Raw genomic sequence first — 19,802 nt, 5'->3', positions numbered from 1 at the left:
AAAATGCCAAACATCTCTGTTCATTTATGTATTCACCAAAAACTAAGTACTAACTAAAGTTTTTAAACTTGTATGATATACATCGTTAGGGTAAAACACCGGAGGCCGAGCTGAGATATCACCGGTTTCAGGCATGGTTCGACGAGCATTCGAAGCCCGTATAGATCAAGACAAGGCTGATATGCCATTTCATCTCATCAGGTCGGGCCAGCCATTTCGTACCAGGTTGGACATTGCCTACCACTTGACCCATATTCGATACTGCAGAGGAAGGTAAGAGATGAGGTAAAGGTAGAGCAAGCTCCAAGTCATGTGGAGGTCACTCAAGATTGAACACTCGTGCATAGAATCATGGTATGAAATTCAAGTCCAAATCAGAAAACCAAATTTTAACAAATCTCAGACAAACGATGACTCTACGAAATCGAAAAACATGAAACTCAGAAAAGCATTGTTTTAGTTTAACAGCCCAAACCTCCTCAAAAAACTAAGACGGAAACAACAACACTAGGAAACGGAAAAACATGCAACTCAGAAAACCATTGCTCTAGTCCAAATGAGGTTCCTCACTGCCTCAAGCTTTTTCTAAACACCATAGAATTCGCTCAGAAGCCTGAACCTTTTCCTTTGCGCATTCTTTGCCTCACCATTAACGTTCTTAATGAGCTCCTCTTCAAATCTGGGACGAGAAGGCATTAGGTTCAGGTTGCGCATAAGGCTGTGCATGCCCCTAGCTCTTGCCACACCTGAGGTGCGTACGCGTGCATGTCCCGCCTGAGTCATCTCATTGTGTGCGCAGTTCGATCTTCCCATATTGACATCCCTGCTGTCCATTCTCCTGCGAATCCTTCTGCTGGTAACTTCATCCGTGTCTACCTTCTCGTTCCTCAGTGCAGGTTCATCTGCTTTTCCATGTTAATAAATTAAGAATCCAATAAGAAACGGCATACGACGAAACAGAACCTAATAATAACAACAAACGCTAAGGCTAATTTTCTTGCAATTTCACATCTCGCGGCCTTTGAGAATCAGATCACAAGAAGCTAAAGTATTTACTTCTTAAATAAGTATCGAGTGGATGACACATAATAAAGCAAGAACAAAACTCTAGAAGAAGAATAGGCGGACCATCTATATGCATCATTATTATTAGCAAAGACACTAAGTAGTCTGGTAATATGCATATTTGATCCACAAAATCATTTCCATATATGAAAATGGTGAGATGGTATTATAATACGTGAACGTCATGAAGTACAAAGCAAGCCAACACCAAATATCTTCCCCCTCAAGACTAAGCAAAGTTATTAGAACAGAAACGATACGTTGGGAAAAGGCTTAAATATCAATAAAATGTGTTTTCTTGACAAAGTTCATCCATTGAATAAGATATCATATCTGACCTTTATTTCCATGCTTCTTTTACTATGGGAGCTAAGGAAATCTGTATCTAACCTGATTTGCAAATCACCATTGTAACATATATACGCTGGTTCGTGGCGGGTTGTGGAAGTTTCCCAACGACATGGCTTTCTTTTTGGCTGTTGCATTTTGAGAATATCCTAAAAAGGAATGCTAAAAATAGTACTGATGGCGGGTAGGCTATTCTTTGGAGGAGCTAACTGATGCTTTGAAGGGTTTCAGAGAAAGAAAGAAAAAGAAAAACAGTTTTCGATAATCTGAAGAATTTCTTTTCAATATTCCGAAGAATTATCATATTTCTTTATAAGGTCGTACCCAGTGCACAAGGCTCCCGCTTTACGCAGGGTCTGGGAGAGGTGAATGTCGGCTAGCCTTACCCCCATTTTATGAAGAGGCTGCTCCCAAGTCTCGAACCCAAGACCTACCGCTCATGGGCGAAGGCACTTGCCATCGCACCAAGTGCGACCTCTATCATATTTCTTTATAATGCTATTAAATGACGCAGACAAGTTCACCTAGTTTACAAGTCATTAATCTTCTCTGCATTGAGAATTTTGTACAAAGATGTTCCCAAAAGCATACTTTATATCAATAGTGCTTGATACAAAATTTATTAATTTCCTGATAACCATTATTTGAACTCTTTAAAGAAAGTGAAAAAGGCGTACCATCATCAGAAGATATGACGATTACATTCTGTTGGGCAGGTACAGCTGCATTTGAGATGTTTCCCCTCCTTTATGATCACCAAAAAGGAAATCCATTTAATAATGTGTACACAGTGATTCAAATGTTCTCACAATCACGATAAAACAACTAGTTTCCTTCAAAGTATCAGTTTGAATTTACTACTTATGCAATTTAAATTTTAGGTGCGTATTGAATGAGTACGCAGGAACCTTATTTTGATACTTTATGAAACACATTGAGTAGAGATGACCCCCTTTACTTTTATTAAATCAGATGGACACATGAAAGATGACGATACTGTGTCTCCTGTCAACTTCAAGCCTACAAACCATGGGGACGTTGCCCTGCTCAATTAATCCACATAATTACATAAAGAAAATAACTTACCTTTGAGCAGCACAGGAATCTGAGATCACCTTATCTTCAGATACACATCCAGCAGTGTTCTATAAAAAAGATGTGGAACAGAATTAGTGCATAGTAACAAAAAACAGATGAGACTACGGGTGTTACACCAGCCCGAACTTCAGAAAATATAGCGTTGCCTGGATCTAAAGATGTAGGCAAGGATACCTAGATCTGGGATTGTGGAGCAGAATTTGTTGCATGATAACAACAAACTGAGTGGATTTTGATTTAGAATTTTAGAGTTATACCTAGATCTGAGATTCCAAAGACCGATGAATTGTAGAACCAGTGAATAAAATTGGAGAGGCAGTAGGAGGTAGTAGAAAACAATTAACATAAAAAAGAACTTAAAATCGCAATGGTTTGCACATACTGAATCCTTCTTTACCTCTGATTTGATGTTAGGTTTATTCAATTAACAAAACTAAATTTAAATCGCAATGGATTTCGCATCCTGAATCCTCTCTTTACCTATGATTCGATCTTTGGTTTATTCAATTAACATAAAAATAACTCAAAATCACAACAGATTTGCACATCCTGAACCCCTCTTTACCTCTTTAATGGACTGATCATGCAGATATCTTTGGTAGGACAGAAAAATAGCACCATTGAAGGGCAATGATGAAACCTCTTGCTCATCTTGCTGTGCTGGGGGATCTTCTGATGAACCAACTGAGCTAGTTTGAGGAGGAGGTGGTTTGACGATCCGTCTGCCCCTGATTCTCATTTTCAAAATTATCCAAGAGTACCAAAATATGATCTCGTTGTATACACTCAATTCCTCAAAGATCGTTGTTTCAACTAATGAATCTGAAGGAAAAATCAATGTCTAGCAAGAGATGAGTAAAAGGGAAAGACCTAGAAACTCACATACAGACAGAAAGAAACAGAAAGATTAGACTTATTAGACTGCATTTTAAGCAAAAATTTCTCCATGACTTACACCTGGTGGATGGTCTGACGCCTGGCTCTCACCTTACTAGGTCGCATGGTGCCCCTCAACCCGTAAAGAGTAAAAGACTAAAAATTAAATGTGAGACTAGATGTCATTAAATTTTGATATTTCTAATTTCCATTGAGAACATAGAAGAAAATCGTAGCAGATATGGTCATAAATTTCATATGAAATGGCAATTCTACATATTAGGTAACCTAATAAGGATAGCATGTAACTTCCCTGTAAGAAAATCAGGCTGTTTCAATGAAAATGTCTATGCAGAAAACAAAGGACAAGTCATACAAGAGTTCAATGCAGCAAAACTAAACAATTTTGATGCCTAAATTGGCCATACAGGTAAACACAAGATTGCTTACACAAAGAAGACCTGTCGATTAGTAATGCTTTTGCTGGAAAAAATGTACATGGATATATAACTGACACGATGCTAATTTTCTGGGAAAAAAAATGTCCTTGAATATATTCAGGATATAAAAAATATAGAAGTTTTCATTTTTTATTTGTTTTTTGGTTATATGAATATCCCGATATACTCAAAAACATTGTTTTGATCTATGCCTACCATGTATCATAGGTCACAGGTATACAAATGAAACTGAAAAATGTGAGGCAGGACAATCTGTCAATGATAACAAAACGAAACTGAAGGAGATGCATTAAATTCCCACCAACAATATTTTGTTACTTTTATAATCAGGATGGCGAGATAATTGATAATAGCATATTGCATTGACACATTGGTAAATATGCACTACAAATACAAGTTTTCAGCTTTCACTTTGGTCTCTTCTGTTATAGACCATAAAACATAAATCCTAAAAGTTTTAAGGCATAGAAATATACTTGCAGACTATGGAGTCATTTATTACAAGAGAAACTCTACCAAAGTCTTATAATGATATAAGACATCGGAGTCCCTACGTTTTACATTAACTGGCTGGCTGGTTAATCCTTCACCCTCTTTGGCCTCCCCTCTTAGGCTTTGGCATTTCAGCATTCCTGTTTTATTAAATTTTTAGCCACAGATTTCTAACCCGCAGAGAGAAAGAGAGAGAGAAAGAGAGAGAAAAAGAGAAAGAGAGAGAGAGAGAGAGAGTACCTATTGTTTGAATCAGGTGATTCCTCTGTGCTCCTCTTGGGGTGACCCCTTCTTGTCTTCCTATTGTTTGAAGACGACGATTCCTCTGTATCGAGAGAGTGCCTAGTGTTTGAATGAGGTGATTCCTCTGTGCTCCTCTTGGAGCGACCCCTTCTTGGCTTCCTTTTGTTTGAAGAAAAGGACTCTTCTGTGTCCTTCTTGTAACGACCTCTTCTTGGGTACCTATTGTATGAATGAAATGATGCCTCTGTATCCCCCTTGGAGCGACCTCTTCTTGGGGCAATATCTACACACCTTCATAGCAAAAGTATTGTTGTTTATTATGTCCACGGGCAGAGGATATATGCATGCACACAACACACATAAATTGGATCCGAAACACATGTTCAAACACACACACATAGAGAACATAGGGGGAGGGAGGGATGCGAATATACCCTTGATTTGCCTCAACTGGATCTTGCATCCTCTTTGCCCTTCCTCTCTTTAGTTCTCGCCTTCCCCTGTGTGTTCATGGTCAGATTTATTAATTTTCTCCAAACCCACTAGAAAACCATACACATAGATGACCATGTTTTTGTAGATGCACAAACACATCGTGAGAGTATCATGAGCAAATATAATTAAATGGACGGAGATGAAGGAGCAAGTGAACATCTCATGGATATACATGGTCGCCTTTGCATTTCAAAATTTACTCTATGTCTCAGTATATTTGAAAATACAACAATGTCCTTAAGTGAACGCATTGCAGTAGATAAAACCATAGATGATATTATATATGAGCTCTTTCCAGACTCTCTTAAAGGATTGGAAGAACTTTATGTGGCAATTCTATACCTACATATGAGTCCATCAAAGAAAAGGTCAAGAACATCAGCTCTGTGAACCATCAGGGGAAAAACAGAACATCCATAGCAGTGAAAGTCATACCATTTTTCATGATAGAAAGCATTAATGGGAGTATTTTGTATTCATCCGGGGTACTTACTGACGAGGCTCATCGCTGCTAGAGCTAGCACCAGATCTGCGCCTCTTCCTTCCCCTTCTTGGCTTCTCAATTGGTTCACCTGCTGTCTCTTCTAGACCAAGTTCTTCTTTCTTGCTGTCCTCCTGGTTCTCATCAATGGCCAGATGAGGTACATACGACCCACAGGTAACAGTGCGGATAATGCTCTGAGTCCTCTGGTAATCTTCATCTTCATTGAAGAGTTCATGCCCACCCATTTTTTTTGTCTCCTCCTCAGTTTCCTCTCTCAGTTCCCCCTCCTCGAGTGATTCATCTTCCTTGTCAGCTGTTGCATCATCAGCCTTCACTTCTTTTGGCTCATCTTCCTTAACTTCTGCTAACTGATTTTCCGTTTCAACTTCTACAGGCACCCATCTTTCTTTTGCTTCCATTACCGCATCTTCCACTTTTACTTCTAGCAATCCATCTTCTACTTTCTCTCTTTCCATCTCTACTTCAGTCTCTGTGTAGTTATAAGGTCTTCTTTTCTTAAACGGAAGTTTGTTACCTGATTCAGAACATCAATCAATAATTCAATATATAAAGTTAGAACAACAAATTTTCCATGTCAACGAAACAAGAAAATCTTAGAGCCAAAAAGACATGTAAAGAAATGCAGCTTCGGTCTCAGAACCTTTTCTGTTAGTCCCTTGCACATGTCACCTCTAAGGGTTATAATCGATTTCGATTGATACCTATATAAACTATAAATGCAACAAGAACAATCGAGCTGAAATACATCACATGCCGACTGATGTAAGAAAATAGAAAACCTCATGTTTACCTAGTAATTACACACACAAGATGGCTTTAGCTATCATTACATTTCCCATATGCTAGCATCATATGACTCTATATATTAGATGTATAATCATGTACTCCACAGTGAACGCCTAGTACTGGGATTCCTTTCAATTCAACCCAATCATAAGAACTGATATGACAAATCTCTTAAATCAACAAGAAATTCACTGAAAAATTACCCTCAAGACTTGGTCTCCATGAGGAATCTAATTTAAGAGTAGCTTACCTAGGTGGGAAAAAGAAAAAGGACGAGCGATCCCAGCTGTAACTGGAGAAGTTACGCCTTCTCCACCCCTGCAGCAAAACCATAGTTATTTCAATTTTATAGATCACAAGTTGCACTTCTGCATAGAAATCAATGAGTAAATGGAAAATTTTACTTTCGCCATCAATTTATGACTATTTAAATTATAAATAAACAGATCTGGAATTTATGTTCCATCACAAGAGAATGTGAAAAGGGATGTGTAAAATAACTATGTATTCATCACAGATCTCAAAATTGCAGATTAGAAAAGAATCCATATTTCCCAATTAGAATGAATAAATGGCGAATATAAATTCAACAGGTTCAAGAGATGAGAAAGGACAAGAAATAGTTACCCCTGAGAACCAGCACATGCAGTAAATTGTTTCCCTTTATCTGCTTCTCCTTCACTCTGCCCTTCTGAGGCCTAAATGCAAAATAACATTTATATCATACCTTTTGTAAATGAAAGGATCTTAGTTGCTCTTAACTTCTCAAGTGTGATGAAGCTTGAACAAGAATACACTAATTAAACAATAACAAAATTGATCTTCAGCAAAATCAACAAATCGCAAATTCCTAAAGTGAAAATGAAAGGATGAGTAAAAGATTAATTACCAGATTTGTATTCATTTGCATGCAATGTTTCACATCTTTCCCCTTATCAAGACAGTTCAAAGGCCCAATTTCTGTACTGCTTGCTGCTTCCAACTCATCATGCAATTGATCCTTACTTGAAACTTGAGCAGGGAATTCTTTTTTTGTATAGCTGGACCATCCAATGCGCCGATTCTCTTCTTCAACTACAAAGCGATCATCTGAACCATGTTGTGAACGAAGATGAGCAGCCGCAGGTGTGGTGTCAGGTGGAGTCATCTGAGAGAAATTTGACCGGCTATTTTGAATTCTCATCTTTATCTAGGAAATTTCAAAGGAAAAGCAAGAAATTAGAGCTAAGACTGAAGTTTGCTGAGGAATTCTACAGGGCGAATACTACGAGGGTTAGGGTATATATTCCTCAGGAAGAGTTGGTGAAAATCAATGTAACCAGCGGATTTTCTTGTTCATTAGTAACGTGTACATTACTGAAACGCATTTACTACACGTGTAGAACTATCTTTATTTCCAGTTATGCTTCATATAGATGCCGTGTACAAGAGATGACCAGATTAGATAGTGTTTTTCATATAATCATAGTGAATGGTCAAACTGTAGTACTTAGAGTTCGCTTTTCATTGTCAAGAATTTGGGACCTGGAGTAAGATTTTCCAATTTCGTAAATAATTAACACACTGACAAGTACAGCAATAATCTGAAAAATGGTGACAGCAAAAACTCAGCAATAAACAAAGTATGCTAAAAGTGAACAAGTGCATTAGCAAAAAAGGTAGATAAAGCCACACGTTCCAGACTCATGTTAAAATGGAAGAATTTTGTTTGATATAAAACACAGTTTTGAGATACAATATGTGCTGAAAATTATGTAATTTCTGACATAAATGTATTCACTAAATCTTTAACCATAACAAGACTTTAATTAATGTTCTTTGAAAAACTGAGTTATTGATTAATTAAATAAAAGATTTAATTCTGAAAAATCTACAATGCGTTTGAAAAGAACACACCTTAGACTTAACAACAATTGTACCTCAATAGCAGACTACTAAAAGAAATACCATGTCAATTCAAAGAGCTAATGACGCGTCGAGACATTTTCCAGACCAAACGAAGCAAGTAAGGGTGCTCAAGTGACAGAACTAGCAGAACATTAGACATTGAGGATTTCGATGGTTAAAAAACCAGTTAAAATACTTACCATATTTGGACGTTAGTTGCACAATAACCTAAAACTCCAAACTCAACCTTCAACCCTGCATAAACATATAAAAATGGAAATGTACTGCAACTGCTGAGTTACTAATGCTAACCGCTGACAACCATTCAGTTTAACTCTACCACTAGTTTAAGGGATCCATGATCATACCTGTATGTATGTGCTGAATAATGTAAATTTCCTTACTTCTAATAAAATAAAACACCTACGAATGCAGCTAAATTAGGCAGATAGTAACAAGTGTGTAATAGTTTTCCATGTGCCACATGGATCCATTACTAGCACAAGTGACTCCAGTGGAATTTTCGTTTGGAACTTTTGAGTTAGTGGTTCAGATATAGGACCTGTATTGTGTAAAACGTGTGGCACATGGAAAACTATTACACACATGTTACTATCTGCCTAATTTAGCCGCATTCGTCGGTGTTTTATTTCATTAGAAGTAAGGAAATTTACATTATTCAGAACATACATACATGTATGATCATGGATCCCTTAAACCAATGGTAGAGTTAAACTGAATGGTTGTCAACGGTTAGCATTAGTAACTCAGCAGTTGCAGTACATTTCCATTTTTATATGTTTATGCAGGGTTGAAGGTTAAGTTTGGAGTTTCAGGTTATTGTGCAACTAACTTCCAAATATGGTAAGTATTTTAACCATTGAAATCCTCAATGTCTAATGTTATGCTAGTTCTGTCCCTTGAGCACCCTTACTTGCTTCGTTTGGTCTGGAAAATGTCTCGATGCATCATTTGCTCCTTGAATTGACATGGTATTTCCTTTAGTAGTCTACCATTGTAGTTCGACTATTGAGGTACAATTTCTGTTAAGTCTAAGGCGTGTTCTTTTCAAACGCATTGAAGATTTTTCAAAATTAAATCTTTTATTTAATTAATCAATAACTCAGTTTTTCAAAGAATATTAATTAAAGTCTTGTTATGGTTAAAGATTTAGTGAATACATTTATGTCAGAAATTACGTAATTTTAAGCAAGATATACAAATCCAGCAATTTTCAAATCAATTGTTTCAACAAACAAATGAATGGAAGAGTATAACACTTACATCGTTTAATCATCTTTGGCATACATTTGTAACCTCATTCAGTTTCCCCATTGTCTGACGATACTGAAGCAGCATCCTTCCATACAAGATCACCATAACCAAATTGGCTTGCAAAACAAGAAATCAACTGGTCCAGAACTACATCTTCCGTAGGCAGCACCAAGCCCATCTCCCTTCTCAATGATGTAATGTCTTTATTTGCAATTCCACAAGGCACAATATGCTTAAAGTAGCTCAAATATGGATCAATGTTGAATGCCAACCCATCAGAGGTCACTCCATACGAAATCTGTACACCAATGGCTCCGATTTTTCTCTCTCCAACCCAAACCCCCGTTTCACATTTATTTCCAGGGCAAGCTTTCACGCCATACAGAGACGCCAAGCCAATCATAGTCGACTCAAGTTTCTCCACATATTTACGAGCACCAAGCCCCATATCATGAAGAGCAATAATGGGATACAGGATGGCTTGATGTGGACCATGAAATGTAATGTCTCCTCCTCTTTGTGTGTAGTACAGTTCAGCTCCTATTCTTTTGAGTTCAGTCTCCGGAATCAACAGATTGTGATCGGTTCGTCGTTTGCCAAGGGTATACGTAGGTGGATGTTGCAGGGTCACAAGGGTATCTGGAATGTTATGACTTTTTCTATCAGCTACCAGCTTTTCCTGCAGCTTAAGTGCTTCCAGATAGCTGATAGTGCCCATTTTCAAGACCTCAAGATTTCGTGAAACCCTCATTTCCTGCAAACCACTGTATAACCAATTATGCATCTTAGTTTTATCATCGCACGGAATTAACTCAACATAACTTGTTCCAACTTCATATCACATGATGTATATAGACTCTAAAGAAATGATTGGCATGTTACAAATTCATAGATCAGAATAAACCAAGAGAAGGGTGAAGTCACTCGGGACAAAGAGCAATCACTCCAAGTCACGAACTTTACAGTTAATGCATGATATAAGTCGACAAGAACTCAACTTCCAGGTATAAGCTGATAAGGCATGATATAAGTTTTCCAAAGAAAAGTGAAAAGACAAGAACTTCAGAGTTTACTGAAGAGATGATATACGAATTTGAGCAAACTTGTTCTCTACTTTTCTATAAATGGGGGAATAAGTGTTGGCACATTGTAAGATACTGGAGAAATAAATTTAAATCACTCGAAGTTTGGCGCTATAAACGGAAATTCGTGATGGTTTTCGATGCATTTCCCAGAATATTAATACAGTCCGTTCTCCGCACATAGAATTCCTGTTTAAACATACACAGACAGACTAAAGCTTGACAATTGGGGTGCCATGGCAGCTCAATTTGGATAGAGCTACAACCAAAATGCAAACTGGATTAAACCCAATACGCTTCAAAGGCCATTGTGTAAGCGGCATTTCATCAAACAGTTGATGGGCATTAAATGTTAAGCTTGAGCTCACAGATTCAATGTAGCAAAAGATTCAAAATTTACACTACCAAATACCAATGATACAAAGTTCAAAGAAGCATTTCATCTAACAGTTAATGGGCATCGAATGTTAAGCGTTGATTCATTGATTCAAGCAATAAAAAGAACAAAATTAAGAGTCTTACGAAAGCTGAACCAGTCACTGCAGAGAAAAGAGAGAGGGTGGTTCAGAGGGACCCGGACTTTGCTGGCTGTGACAGCACTTCGCGCAATCTAATCTGCTAAAGTTGAACGCAGCGTTTTACTTGTGCGTATTGGCATGTTTATCGTCTGTAATTGCTATTAAAATGACTAAAACTGTTTTTATCAGAAAATGCTTTTAGGATCTAAAAGCACTTAAATACTCCCTCTTTCATGAAGCATTTCAAGTAATTTTTCAGGATTCACTTGTGTTTTAACTATAAAACGGTTCTAAAAACATTTTCACAAAATGTGCTTTTGATCATTTTAAAAGCACTTCCCAACAAGCAATCATACATGTTTTTTTCTTAAGGGATAACCGGTTTTGATATGAAACTCACTTATTTTCTTTACTCCTGGTGTGTTAATAAACGCATGCTTGGTCAAAAATCAGTATGAGCAAGAATACGCATTCTTAGAAAGTATCCATGCTCGGGAGATTAGAATACAAAAGTACAGATAAAATAACTGTTCTTAACTCTTAACCGCTTGAGCTACAAGCACCAGCCGCTTCGCAATAGTCTCAAATCTCGATCGAGGAAGTTTATTCCGCTTTTAAGTTTATGGTTGATTTAGTAACTGCCGATCATGAAATTTGAACTCAGACACCAATACAAATTGTAGCTTCAATAGTTCTTTCCTATTGAAAAACTCATAGCCAATCTTTCAGGAACATGTTCCCTTTGAGCTGGTTTTTCTTGCATTTCAATAAGCTGTATCAATTGTATAGAAACATGAATCGTACAACATCGTCACTTTATTTTATCGTCCGATGTAAACGACGGAGAACAAAAATCCGAATCTGACTATTATATACGATAACTTACTATGACATGACGAACGATAAAACTGTCGAGGAAAAACAAAACAAAAATCTCTTTGTGCCATCTATATAACATGGTAATCAGATAACCATACTCATGAAGAGCAGGACAGCATGCAAACTCCAGGTCTATAAGCCCACGCAGGGGGCAAGCGAGCGTATTTCTCCATTCCCGGTTGCTCATCATATGGTCGTTCCATTACTTTAAGCACCCTCCGAACCTCCTCAAAATCACCTTGTTCAGCTGCATCGATGGCACTCTGGCACAAGTAGTTTCTAAGAACATATTTAGGGTTCACCGCATTCATTGATGCCTTCCTCTCCTCATCTGAGATGCCGCTAGAGGCCAGCTGTGCAAGCAACAACCATAATGTGTGAGAAAATCATATGATATATGTTGCTTTTGATGAGACTAGGCACTGGACGAGTTAAATACATCTTCTGAGCAAAACAATTTTTATAATGAATACAATGTTGGTAGCAAACCAATATACTTTTCCGAGATAGAAATCATAAGAAAACCAGAGTTCAGCGTACCTCCTCTATGTAGATTTTCACCCAGCTGATCCATGCCTCCTTTCGCTCCTGCCCAATATCTAATAGAACAGCTTTTAGTGGGTTCAACAACTCCTCTTCGGGAATGTTAGGATCAGCTTTGATATTGGATAGCAACCGAAAAAAGTTTGTGTAATCCACTTTGTCGATAGCCATGTTATTAAGAAGTTTACTGATCAGCTGTTTAATGTACTTGGGGAGACCAAGTTTTTTGGTCATTATAGCTTGATAGTCATCCATGAATTTGGTTCCATATCTGTAAATGATCCCCCGAAAAATAAAAAATTTAGGTAACTCCTACTTCAACATACATTTAATTAGGATAAAGGTGTAGGAATGACAATTACCTTTCCATTGCATAATTCGCCTCCTTATCATCTATCAACTTGGCAGCTACAAGAGTTCTAGTGAATTGTGCAATATTCCACAAGCCAATATCAGGCTGATTTGCAAAACAATATCTCCTCCCAGGAAGATCCGTGGTATTTGGTGTGTAACTTGGATCAAATGCATCCAGAAATCCAAAAGGACCATAATCAATGGTAAGACCCAAAATGCTCATATTGTCAGTGTTCAACACACCGTGAGTAAAACCAACCCCCTGCCATCTGGCAACCAAGGAAGCAGTACGCTCAGCAACCTCCACCACCCAAGCTGTTAAAAAAACCATGATCGGAGAAAGTTCAGAAAAAAAGCTCATTAGGTATGCCCGAGTGTAAAACTTCTATCAGAAACTATTTTCGGAGTGGCAGCAAGGGTAGATGAGAGAAAAGACCAAGGTTCAGTATAAAAATCTCAATAGTAGTAACCACATTGGCAGAAATCTTGCACTAACAAATCTATCACTAAAAACTATATAAGCCAGATAGAAACTGGCAATGCATCAAATCATCACATTCTGTGATCCACAATGACACCAGCACCTTTACTCTAAAGGAAAATTAGAAAAACAATTACCTGCATACTTGTTAGATGTCAGATCAAGAACTTCTTCATTGCCTGTGTTGAAAGATAAACTCTCGCTTCTACTCATGTTCTCTATATGAGGAAAGTGATGCCTAATGGCATAGTCTGCAAGAGTACGAACAATTTCAAGGTCCTCTTTTTCTCTAGCGGCGTGTATTTGGTACGACCCAAAACGCAGAAATGATGGAGAAACCCTGCAAACAATTGCACCGGGCTCCTCTTTTGGATTGCCACTGCAAATGACGACATGAGGAATTTCTTTTCATAAGAGAACATGAGAAACATATATTCCTAAAATTTATTCCTTTTCAAGCAAGAGAGTGATAGTTTAACATAAGATCAAACCAACAAGGCTAATATATCTCAAAAAACAAAATGGTGTGTATGGTTCTCACAGTAAAACATGATTGGGTAGAAAACTACTCAATTGCATAGAAATCTAATTAACATACTCATAGAACATGTCACGCGTGACAAATTTTCCTGTGGTCACAAGACAGAGAGCTCGAGTTGTTGGAATTCCAAGATTATGAATTGCTTCACTGCAGAGGAATTCCCGGATGCTACTGCGAAGCACAGCAAGGCCATCTGCAAACCGACTGTAAGGAGTCTTCCCAGCACCTTTAAGCTGAAGTTCCCATCTCTCAGACTTAGAATTAAGAACTTCCCCAAGAGTAATAGCCCGCCCATCTCCCAACTGCCCAGCCCACATGCCGAATTGATGTCCACCATAGCATTGAGCATAAGGCAACCTGCATAAATAAAGCATCCATCCAGGCTGCATGAAAAAAAGACAACAAAGCCCAAATTTGAATCTCCTTACATAATATTCAGAGAAGCACTTACGATCCCACTAAAGGAGACGCCCCAGAGAATAAAAGAGGGAAGTCTGGCCTTTCAAATCTGTAACTCCAAACGAGGTGGCAAATTAGTCCCATGAAACATGGCATACCACACGTGCAAAACATATGTACTCGTGCATCATTCATCAAAGTGAAGTACTATGGTATATCAGTCAATGGTTCAAGGCACAGCAGTAAACCAAAGCAATCATCTGATATACAAGATGAAAAACACATGTGCATAGGAAACAATAATCTCAGGAAAATATCAGCACTCGAAGAAAAGGAAATTTCTATCAATAACAGGAATCTTGACAAACCATGTGAAAATGTGGTGACTCCATATGTATAAATATCTGGAGACCAATTTACCATATTTCCACATATGAGTTATAATAGTAGGTCATGTTATTTACACAATGATCTAATTTCCTAAAGTGCTAATCACAAGGTTCTTGTGCACAGGTGAAAACAGGTCCACATTCGAACATCAAAGGACCATCAAAACCATTATCCATAATACATGCTGTCAAACACAATCTTTCCCTCTTTCTTATTCTACTAAACTCACTCTTAAGATGAAGTTTATTTTCTCATCCATGTTCTAGAAAAGCATTAACACTTCCCAGGAGCACAAGAAACAAATACTCACTCTTTAGGATCCAAATCAAGAAACTCGGCGACGGATTCTGACCATGCAACAAGCTGAGGATTTTCGACTTCAGCTGACGGGGACACTTTTGTATAACAAGCATGCAACACCTGATAATCAAAACGCAGAATGCATAACATCAAATTGCAACATAACACCCCCTCAGCTAGAAAAAAGTTCAAAGTATAGCTCAGAGCAAGAGATCTATCACAATCAAGCCTATCAATAGCACAGTTCCATAGCCAAATTATGGCGATAAGGATCTATCTGTCTTTCACGATTCTAATCACAACATAACACCCCCCCTCAGCTAGTTATCATCAAACTGGAGCTCAAAGCAAGAAATCAAATCACAATCAAACTATCAATGGCACAGTTCCATAGCCAAATCAAGCTAACCCAACTAACAACACTCAAACTGTAAGCCACTCAGCAATTTCTTGAATGAGCAAGTACAAATTTCTAGATTGAGTAAGTACAAATTTCTAAGCAGTTATGTATAAATTTAACAACTTTTTCCAATTTGGGGACGAAACAATAGCGCAAGTGAAAGCCTTTAACGAGTACACAAACATACACGCCACATATGTTTCATTTTCTTTTGGTTTTTCTCCACTTTCTCAGCAACCAAACAGAACCCAATTCACAATCAAAAATCGTAAATCACTTGGCCACTTCTCGATTGAGTAACTACAATTTTCAAAGAATTTATGATTAAATTTAACAACTTTTCCGAGTTGGCACAAATAAAAAATGCAAGTGGAAGCCTTGAGCTAGTAGCAAACACACACCCCACATGTACGATACACTTTCCTTTTTCCTTCACTTTCTCAGCAACCAAACAGAAAATAACCCAATTCCTAATACACAGAAAAAATCAAAGCTAACCTCTCGTGGAATCGTATCAGTCCGGGGATCGCCAGGTAGCTCTCTGGTAAAAGAGTTGTCCCAATTTAGATCTTCGAGCTTCAACCTAACCCTCTGAGTGTTACTTACACCATTGCTCTCGCTCTTGCGAATCTTCTCATCGCCGGCCAAGCTCTGATTCTGCAAATCGTGCGTCACGGAGTCGACCGACGCGGCGGTGGCCTCCGGCGGGGGTGAGTCCATGGGAGCTTGCTGTTGGCTGCGGCCGGAGCTGAGGCTGCATGCGAGGAGGGGCAGCCTGGGAATTCCAAAGTTGTTGGAGGGGTAAAATGGGAATTTGGAAGGGCGACGGCGGAAGTTGAGGGCGGTAGATAGAGAGAGGCGTGGGAGGGAAAGTGAGGAGAGTGTGGAGGAGGCTTTAGAGGAGAAATGCGAAAGGATTTGCATTTTCTTCTGTCGGGCTTTTTCGTCTATCTAAATAAAATATGAGTAAAATTGATATAACCATTGTTCTAAAAATTTTCGACTAGCGCCACATAGGTCTCGTTAAGTGATTGGCATCATTCGATTAATTTACGTGAACTTTAATGAAAAGTTCTTATTACTGTTCATTTTAACGAAAAATCATATTTTTATACTAAAAAGTCAATCATGGTACTATTCACTTTATCCTTTATTTTGTCCTTATCGTTTAAACTCAAAGTTTTCAAGTCATTTTCATTAGTTTTCCTTTAATTAATAGGCGTTTAAAAATTAAAAAAAAAACTTTTAGATCTGCCTAGACATCCGTCTAAACTCTCTTAGGTCACGACTCTTACTTTAACAGAACATAGATAATTTTCATTTTGCATTTTATTTTTACAATAAATTGTAATGACTTGTTGAATATTTAGATGAACACTCATTACATGTTTGTTTCACATGTTTTCAATATGCTCTATACTTTATAATATTTATGTCATTTATTTTACAATTTATGTGTCGAATACAATTATATATTTTTTATAATATAAATAGATATTTATTTGTATATTATATAATAAATTTAATTCAAATTAAAAAATATATATAATAACCATTGTTGATGCACAAAACCGGAGGGGTCTTGGAACAACGTAAATCCAACCTTGAATCTGCAAGAAAGTAAAGAACACAAGATGTATCGTGGTTCATCCCAATGTTTGGGCTACGTTCACACTGATGTTGATATTGTTTCACTCTGAATGGCGAATATACAAGAAGGCTAGATGTCGTGTGCTCTCTTCCCATGGCCTAAGATTTGGCCCTCCTTAATGAGGAGGGTGATGAGTCCTTTTATAGAATAAAGGCTTCTCACTTATTACATATTTGCCCCTTCATTTATTATATAATTACTTTTGAGTCTTCCGAGTATTTATACGAGATCTAAATACGGAGGCCCTATGTATGGTACAAACAACCATCTTGGCTGCCTCATCTAAACTCTTATTCTTGTTTACCGCCTGACTAACGCTTAATGTTTTTTAGAACCTTGAATATAACTACAATTTTGTTAGCCAATTTTATAAATAATCCACTTTATTTGTTACGATTGAAATAGGTCCGATGAGCCCCACATCTTTATTTCTATACCAAATTTATCACACAAGTATTTAATCTCTTGATTTCAGGATTATTTTTCTTTTTCTTTTCTGAAACATTTAAAGAATAAAATAATCCAAGTGTAAAAATTTAAAGGAAAACTTTGCTTAATTAAAAACCATGTTATAAGTTTTAGTTTTAATAAAAAAACCATGTTATAAGTTTTGTTTAATAAAAAACCATGTTTTTGGTTTTAGTCTTTTTCTTTTCTTTCTTTGGGTTTTGCAAATTTTTCAATTGATGTGGTTGCAAACCTTCTTCTTTTTCTTTGAAACAAAAATATAGATCCTCATGCTATTTAATTTATATTTTGTATTATTTCGTTGAAATGTAATCGTCGTTATTATTCATTTCGAGGTACTGTTTTTCAATTTTTCTTCGTCAGTGAAGTTCATCATTTGTTTCTCCAGAAAAAATATTTGAGATATGCATGTTATTCAAAAAGAACGACGGGCACTGTTTCTGGAATGTAAAAATAAATTGTTTCTGGATTTTAAGCAATATTGTTTCTGGAATCTAAGTCACTGTTTCTGGAATGTAAAAATAAACTATTTCTGGATTTTAAGTAACACTGTTTCTGGAATCTAAGTCACTGTTTCTGAAATTTAAGTCACTGTTTCTAGATTTTGGTTCTTTTCTTTTCAGATACAGTGTTTGTTTGTGCACGGCTCAAAGGGCTTGGTGTGGTTGCTGCTCGCCGAATCTAAACGGAAGGGAAGGCCGAATTTCGGCCAAAAAGTTGATTAGGGCTATTCATCTTCTAATTCTTTTTCTTTTTCATATTTTCCTTCTTGATTTCTGATTATTTATTGTCTCAATTGATTAAGGTTTCTTGCATATAGGAATAGTAGAGAAATGTTAAGTAAATTCTCTAAAAGTGAGACTCTTCATGTACTCTCTGTCATTTCATAGTTTAACGTCAATTATAGTGACCACATTATAAAACACTATGCAAAAAAAAAAAAGATGACAGAGAGTCTATAGTGAGTTTCACTTTTGAGAAATTCTCGTAAGCATTTCCCCGCATAGTAATCTGATTAGTGTATTGTTGCCGTGGAAATTTGCATATGCATTTTCATGTCGTTTTTCTTGTTGGCAAACTCATGCTATTACCATCATGAGTTTTACGGGAGTGTTGATAAATTTAACCTAGTTCATTATTATGCAAGGAAATATTCTGAGTAAGCTTGTAAGATTAGGATTTGGAAACGTTGCCTATAAAAATAAGAGTTTGCTTCAGATTTCTATATTTGTATGAGTGATTTTTTTTTTCTTTTTGGTCAATGCTTGATTGTGACTTTTGAAGTCTGCTGTTTTTTTTTTTTTTTTTGTCAAAGGGTAAATTTCATTACCACAACCATATGTACAACAAAGGCTCAAAACAAGTTAAGCACAAACAAAAATGGGCCACAACACACACAAAAAACAAAGCTCCAAGACCACCCTTGGAGCCCAGCACACACAAACCAAGCAAATAGAAAAACCTTAGAAAACTAGTCTTCTTGCCATTGCCAGAGAACCACTCAACAATCTTCACGAACCACCTCCCAACACAATCACCTAAGATCACACCATCAAGAACCCCAGAATTGATGAAGCAAGAGGCCGCAACATCCTCAAAGAACCAGCAGGAACCACCGCCATGAGAACAAGGAAGCACACAGGGAGAATGCACGAGCAACATCATCGATAAGGGTGAACAACAAGCAGGACCAATAATGGTCAACAATGGTGGTAGTGCAAGTACCCGAGCTAAAACTCTACACACCACACACCTTGCCAAAGATGCAGAACAACTCACAGTAAACGAAGGCGATAACCAACCGAAATTGAGGATAAAGGTGGCGGAACCAAAAGATGCAGATGATGGAGGGGGATGTGTAAAAGAAGGAGTTGTCTGTGGCCCGCAATTTCTTATATTTATATGAGTGTTCATATCGTTATTCCAGCTCCAATACCAGCACTTGTGAGCAGTGGAAGACTGCAATGCTAAGTTCTTCAACTATGGAAAACTGGTCATATGAACCCATTTTTCAATTTCTTGCAATTGGAAATTGTCAAAATATTAAGATTATAGAAAATAGGAGATAAGCCAAAACAAAAATACTAAAACTTGAACATTAACATTTAACACTATCGTCGTTAAATAATTGATTTTTTTTTTTGTAATTGTTATTAGCATTTCAAAAATCTCATTTGGCACTCCAAACTTCTTATAATTAGAAAGACAAATACACTTATGAGGAGTGTAGAATGAGATTTTTTGGAGTGCTAATAATAGTTCTTT

The 19,802-nt window shown here is 37.2% G+C and overlaps 3 protein-coding genes across 9 annotated transcripts; all 3 read right to left on the bottom strand.

Moving 5' to 3' along the window:
* Positions 1-344: 344 nt before the first annotated feature.
* Positions 345-4,056, bottom strand: LOC126589262 (uncharacterized). 2 transcript variants are annotated; one of them, XM_050254516.1, is made up of 4 exons: positions 3,077-4,056; positions 2,500-2,558; positions 2,091-2,158; positions 345-905 (listed from the first exon to the last, which is right to left on the bottom strand). In XM_050254516.1, the coding sequence occupies exons 1-4, from the start codon at positions 3,248-3,250 to the stop codon at positions 586-588; spliced, it is 621 nt and encodes a 206-aa protein (XP_050110473.1). In that variant the 5' UTR covers positions 3,251-4,056; the 3' UTR covers positions 345-585. The 2 variants fall into 2 exon arrangements, with proteins under 2 accessions (XP_050110473.1, XP_050110474.1); XM_050254517.1 differs by having other exon boundaries at positions 345-902.
* A 132-nt stretch (positions 4,057-4,188) lies between these two features.
* On the bottom strand, positions 4,189-11,272 carry LOC126589256 (octanoyltransferase LIP2, mitochondrial-like). Of its 6 annotated transcripts, none has more exons than XM_050254501.1 (8): positions 9,541-9,689; positions 7,259-7,558; positions 6,997-7,067; positions 6,620-6,687; positions 5,572-6,097; positions 5,018-5,083; positions 4,581-4,874; positions 4,189-4,480 (listed from the first exon to the last, which is right to left on the bottom strand). In XM_050254501.1, exons 2-8 carry the CDS (start codon positions 7,550-7,552, stop codon positions 4,435-4,437), a joined length of 1,365 nt encoding a protein of 454 aa, XP_050110458.1. In that variant the 5' UTR covers positions 7,553-7,558; positions 9,541-9,689; the 3' UTR covers positions 4,189-4,434. The 6 variants fall into 6 exon arrangements, with proteins under 6 accessions (XP_050110458.1, XP_050110459.1, XP_050110460.1 ...); XM_050254502.1 differs by having other exon boundaries at positions 7,259-7,516; positions 9,541-9,674; XM_050254503.1 differs by lacking the exon at positions 4,189-4,480 and having other exon boundaries at positions 4,662-4,866.
* A 536-nt stretch (positions 11,273-11,808) lies between these two features.
* LOC126589254 (uncharacterized) lies at positions 11,809-16,372 on the bottom strand. The gene is made up of 8 exons (XM_050254493.1): positions 15,917-16,372; positions 15,029-15,138; positions 14,381-14,437; positions 13,987-14,286; positions 13,526-13,767; positions 12,916-13,222; positions 12,551-12,824; positions 11,809-12,363 (listed from the first exon to the last, which is right to left on the bottom strand). Exons 1-8 carry the CDS (start codon positions 16,340-16,342, stop codon positions 12,109-12,111), a joined length of 1,971 nt encoding a protein of 656 aa, XP_050110450.1. The 5' UTR covers positions 16,343-16,372; the 3' UTR covers positions 11,809-12,108.
* Between the last annotated feature and the right edge of the window lie 3,430 nt (positions 16,373-19,802).

Source organism: Malus sylvestris, chromosome 11, assembly GCF_916048215.2.
Source record: "Malus sylvestris chromosome 11, drMalSylv7.2, whole genome shotgun sequence".
NCBI classification, from domain to species: domain Eukaryota; kingdom Viridiplantae; phylum Streptophyta; class Magnoliopsida; order Rosales; family Rosaceae; genus Malus; species Malus sylvestris.
This window is presented reverse-complemented; position numbering and strand designations above follow the sequence as displayed.

Coding starts and splice junctions, on each gene's coding strand:
- LOC126589262 (XM_050254516.1), bottom strand. CDS start 3,250: ATGAGAATCAGGGGCAGACGGATCGTCAAACCACCTCCTCCTCAAACT. Junction 2,559..3,076: donor ATGATCAGTCCATTAAAGAG/GTAAAGAGGGGT, acceptor TCTTTTTTATAG/AACACTGCTGGATGTGTATC. Junction 2,159..2,499: donor GATTCCTGTGCTGCTCAAAG/GTAAGTTATTTT, acceptor GTGATCATAAAG/GAGGGGAAACATCTCAAATG.
- LOC126589254 (XM_050254493.1), bottom strand. CDS start 16,342: ATGCAAATCCTTTCGCATTTCTCCTCTAAAGCCTCCTCCACACTCTCC. Junction 14,287..14,380: donor GCGTCTCCTTTAGTGGGATC/GTAAGTGCTTCT, acceptor TTATTTATGCAG/GTTGCCTTATGCTCAATGCT. Junction 12,825..12,915: donor GCGAATTATGCAATGGAAAG/GTAATTGTCATT, acceptor GATCATTTACAG/ATATGGAACCAAATTCATGG.
- LOC126589256 (XM_050254501.1), bottom strand. CDS start 7,552: ATGAGAATTCAAAATAGCCGGTCAAATTTCTCTCAGATGACTCCACCT. Junction 5,084..5,571: donor AGCAGCGATGAGCCTCGTCA/GTAAGTACCCCG, acceptor ATGAACACACAG/GGGAAGGCGAGAACTAAAGA. Junction 4,875..5,017: donor CCAGTTGAGGCAAATCAAGG/GTATATTCGCAT, acceptor TTTGCTATGAAG/GTGTGTAGATATTGCCCCAA.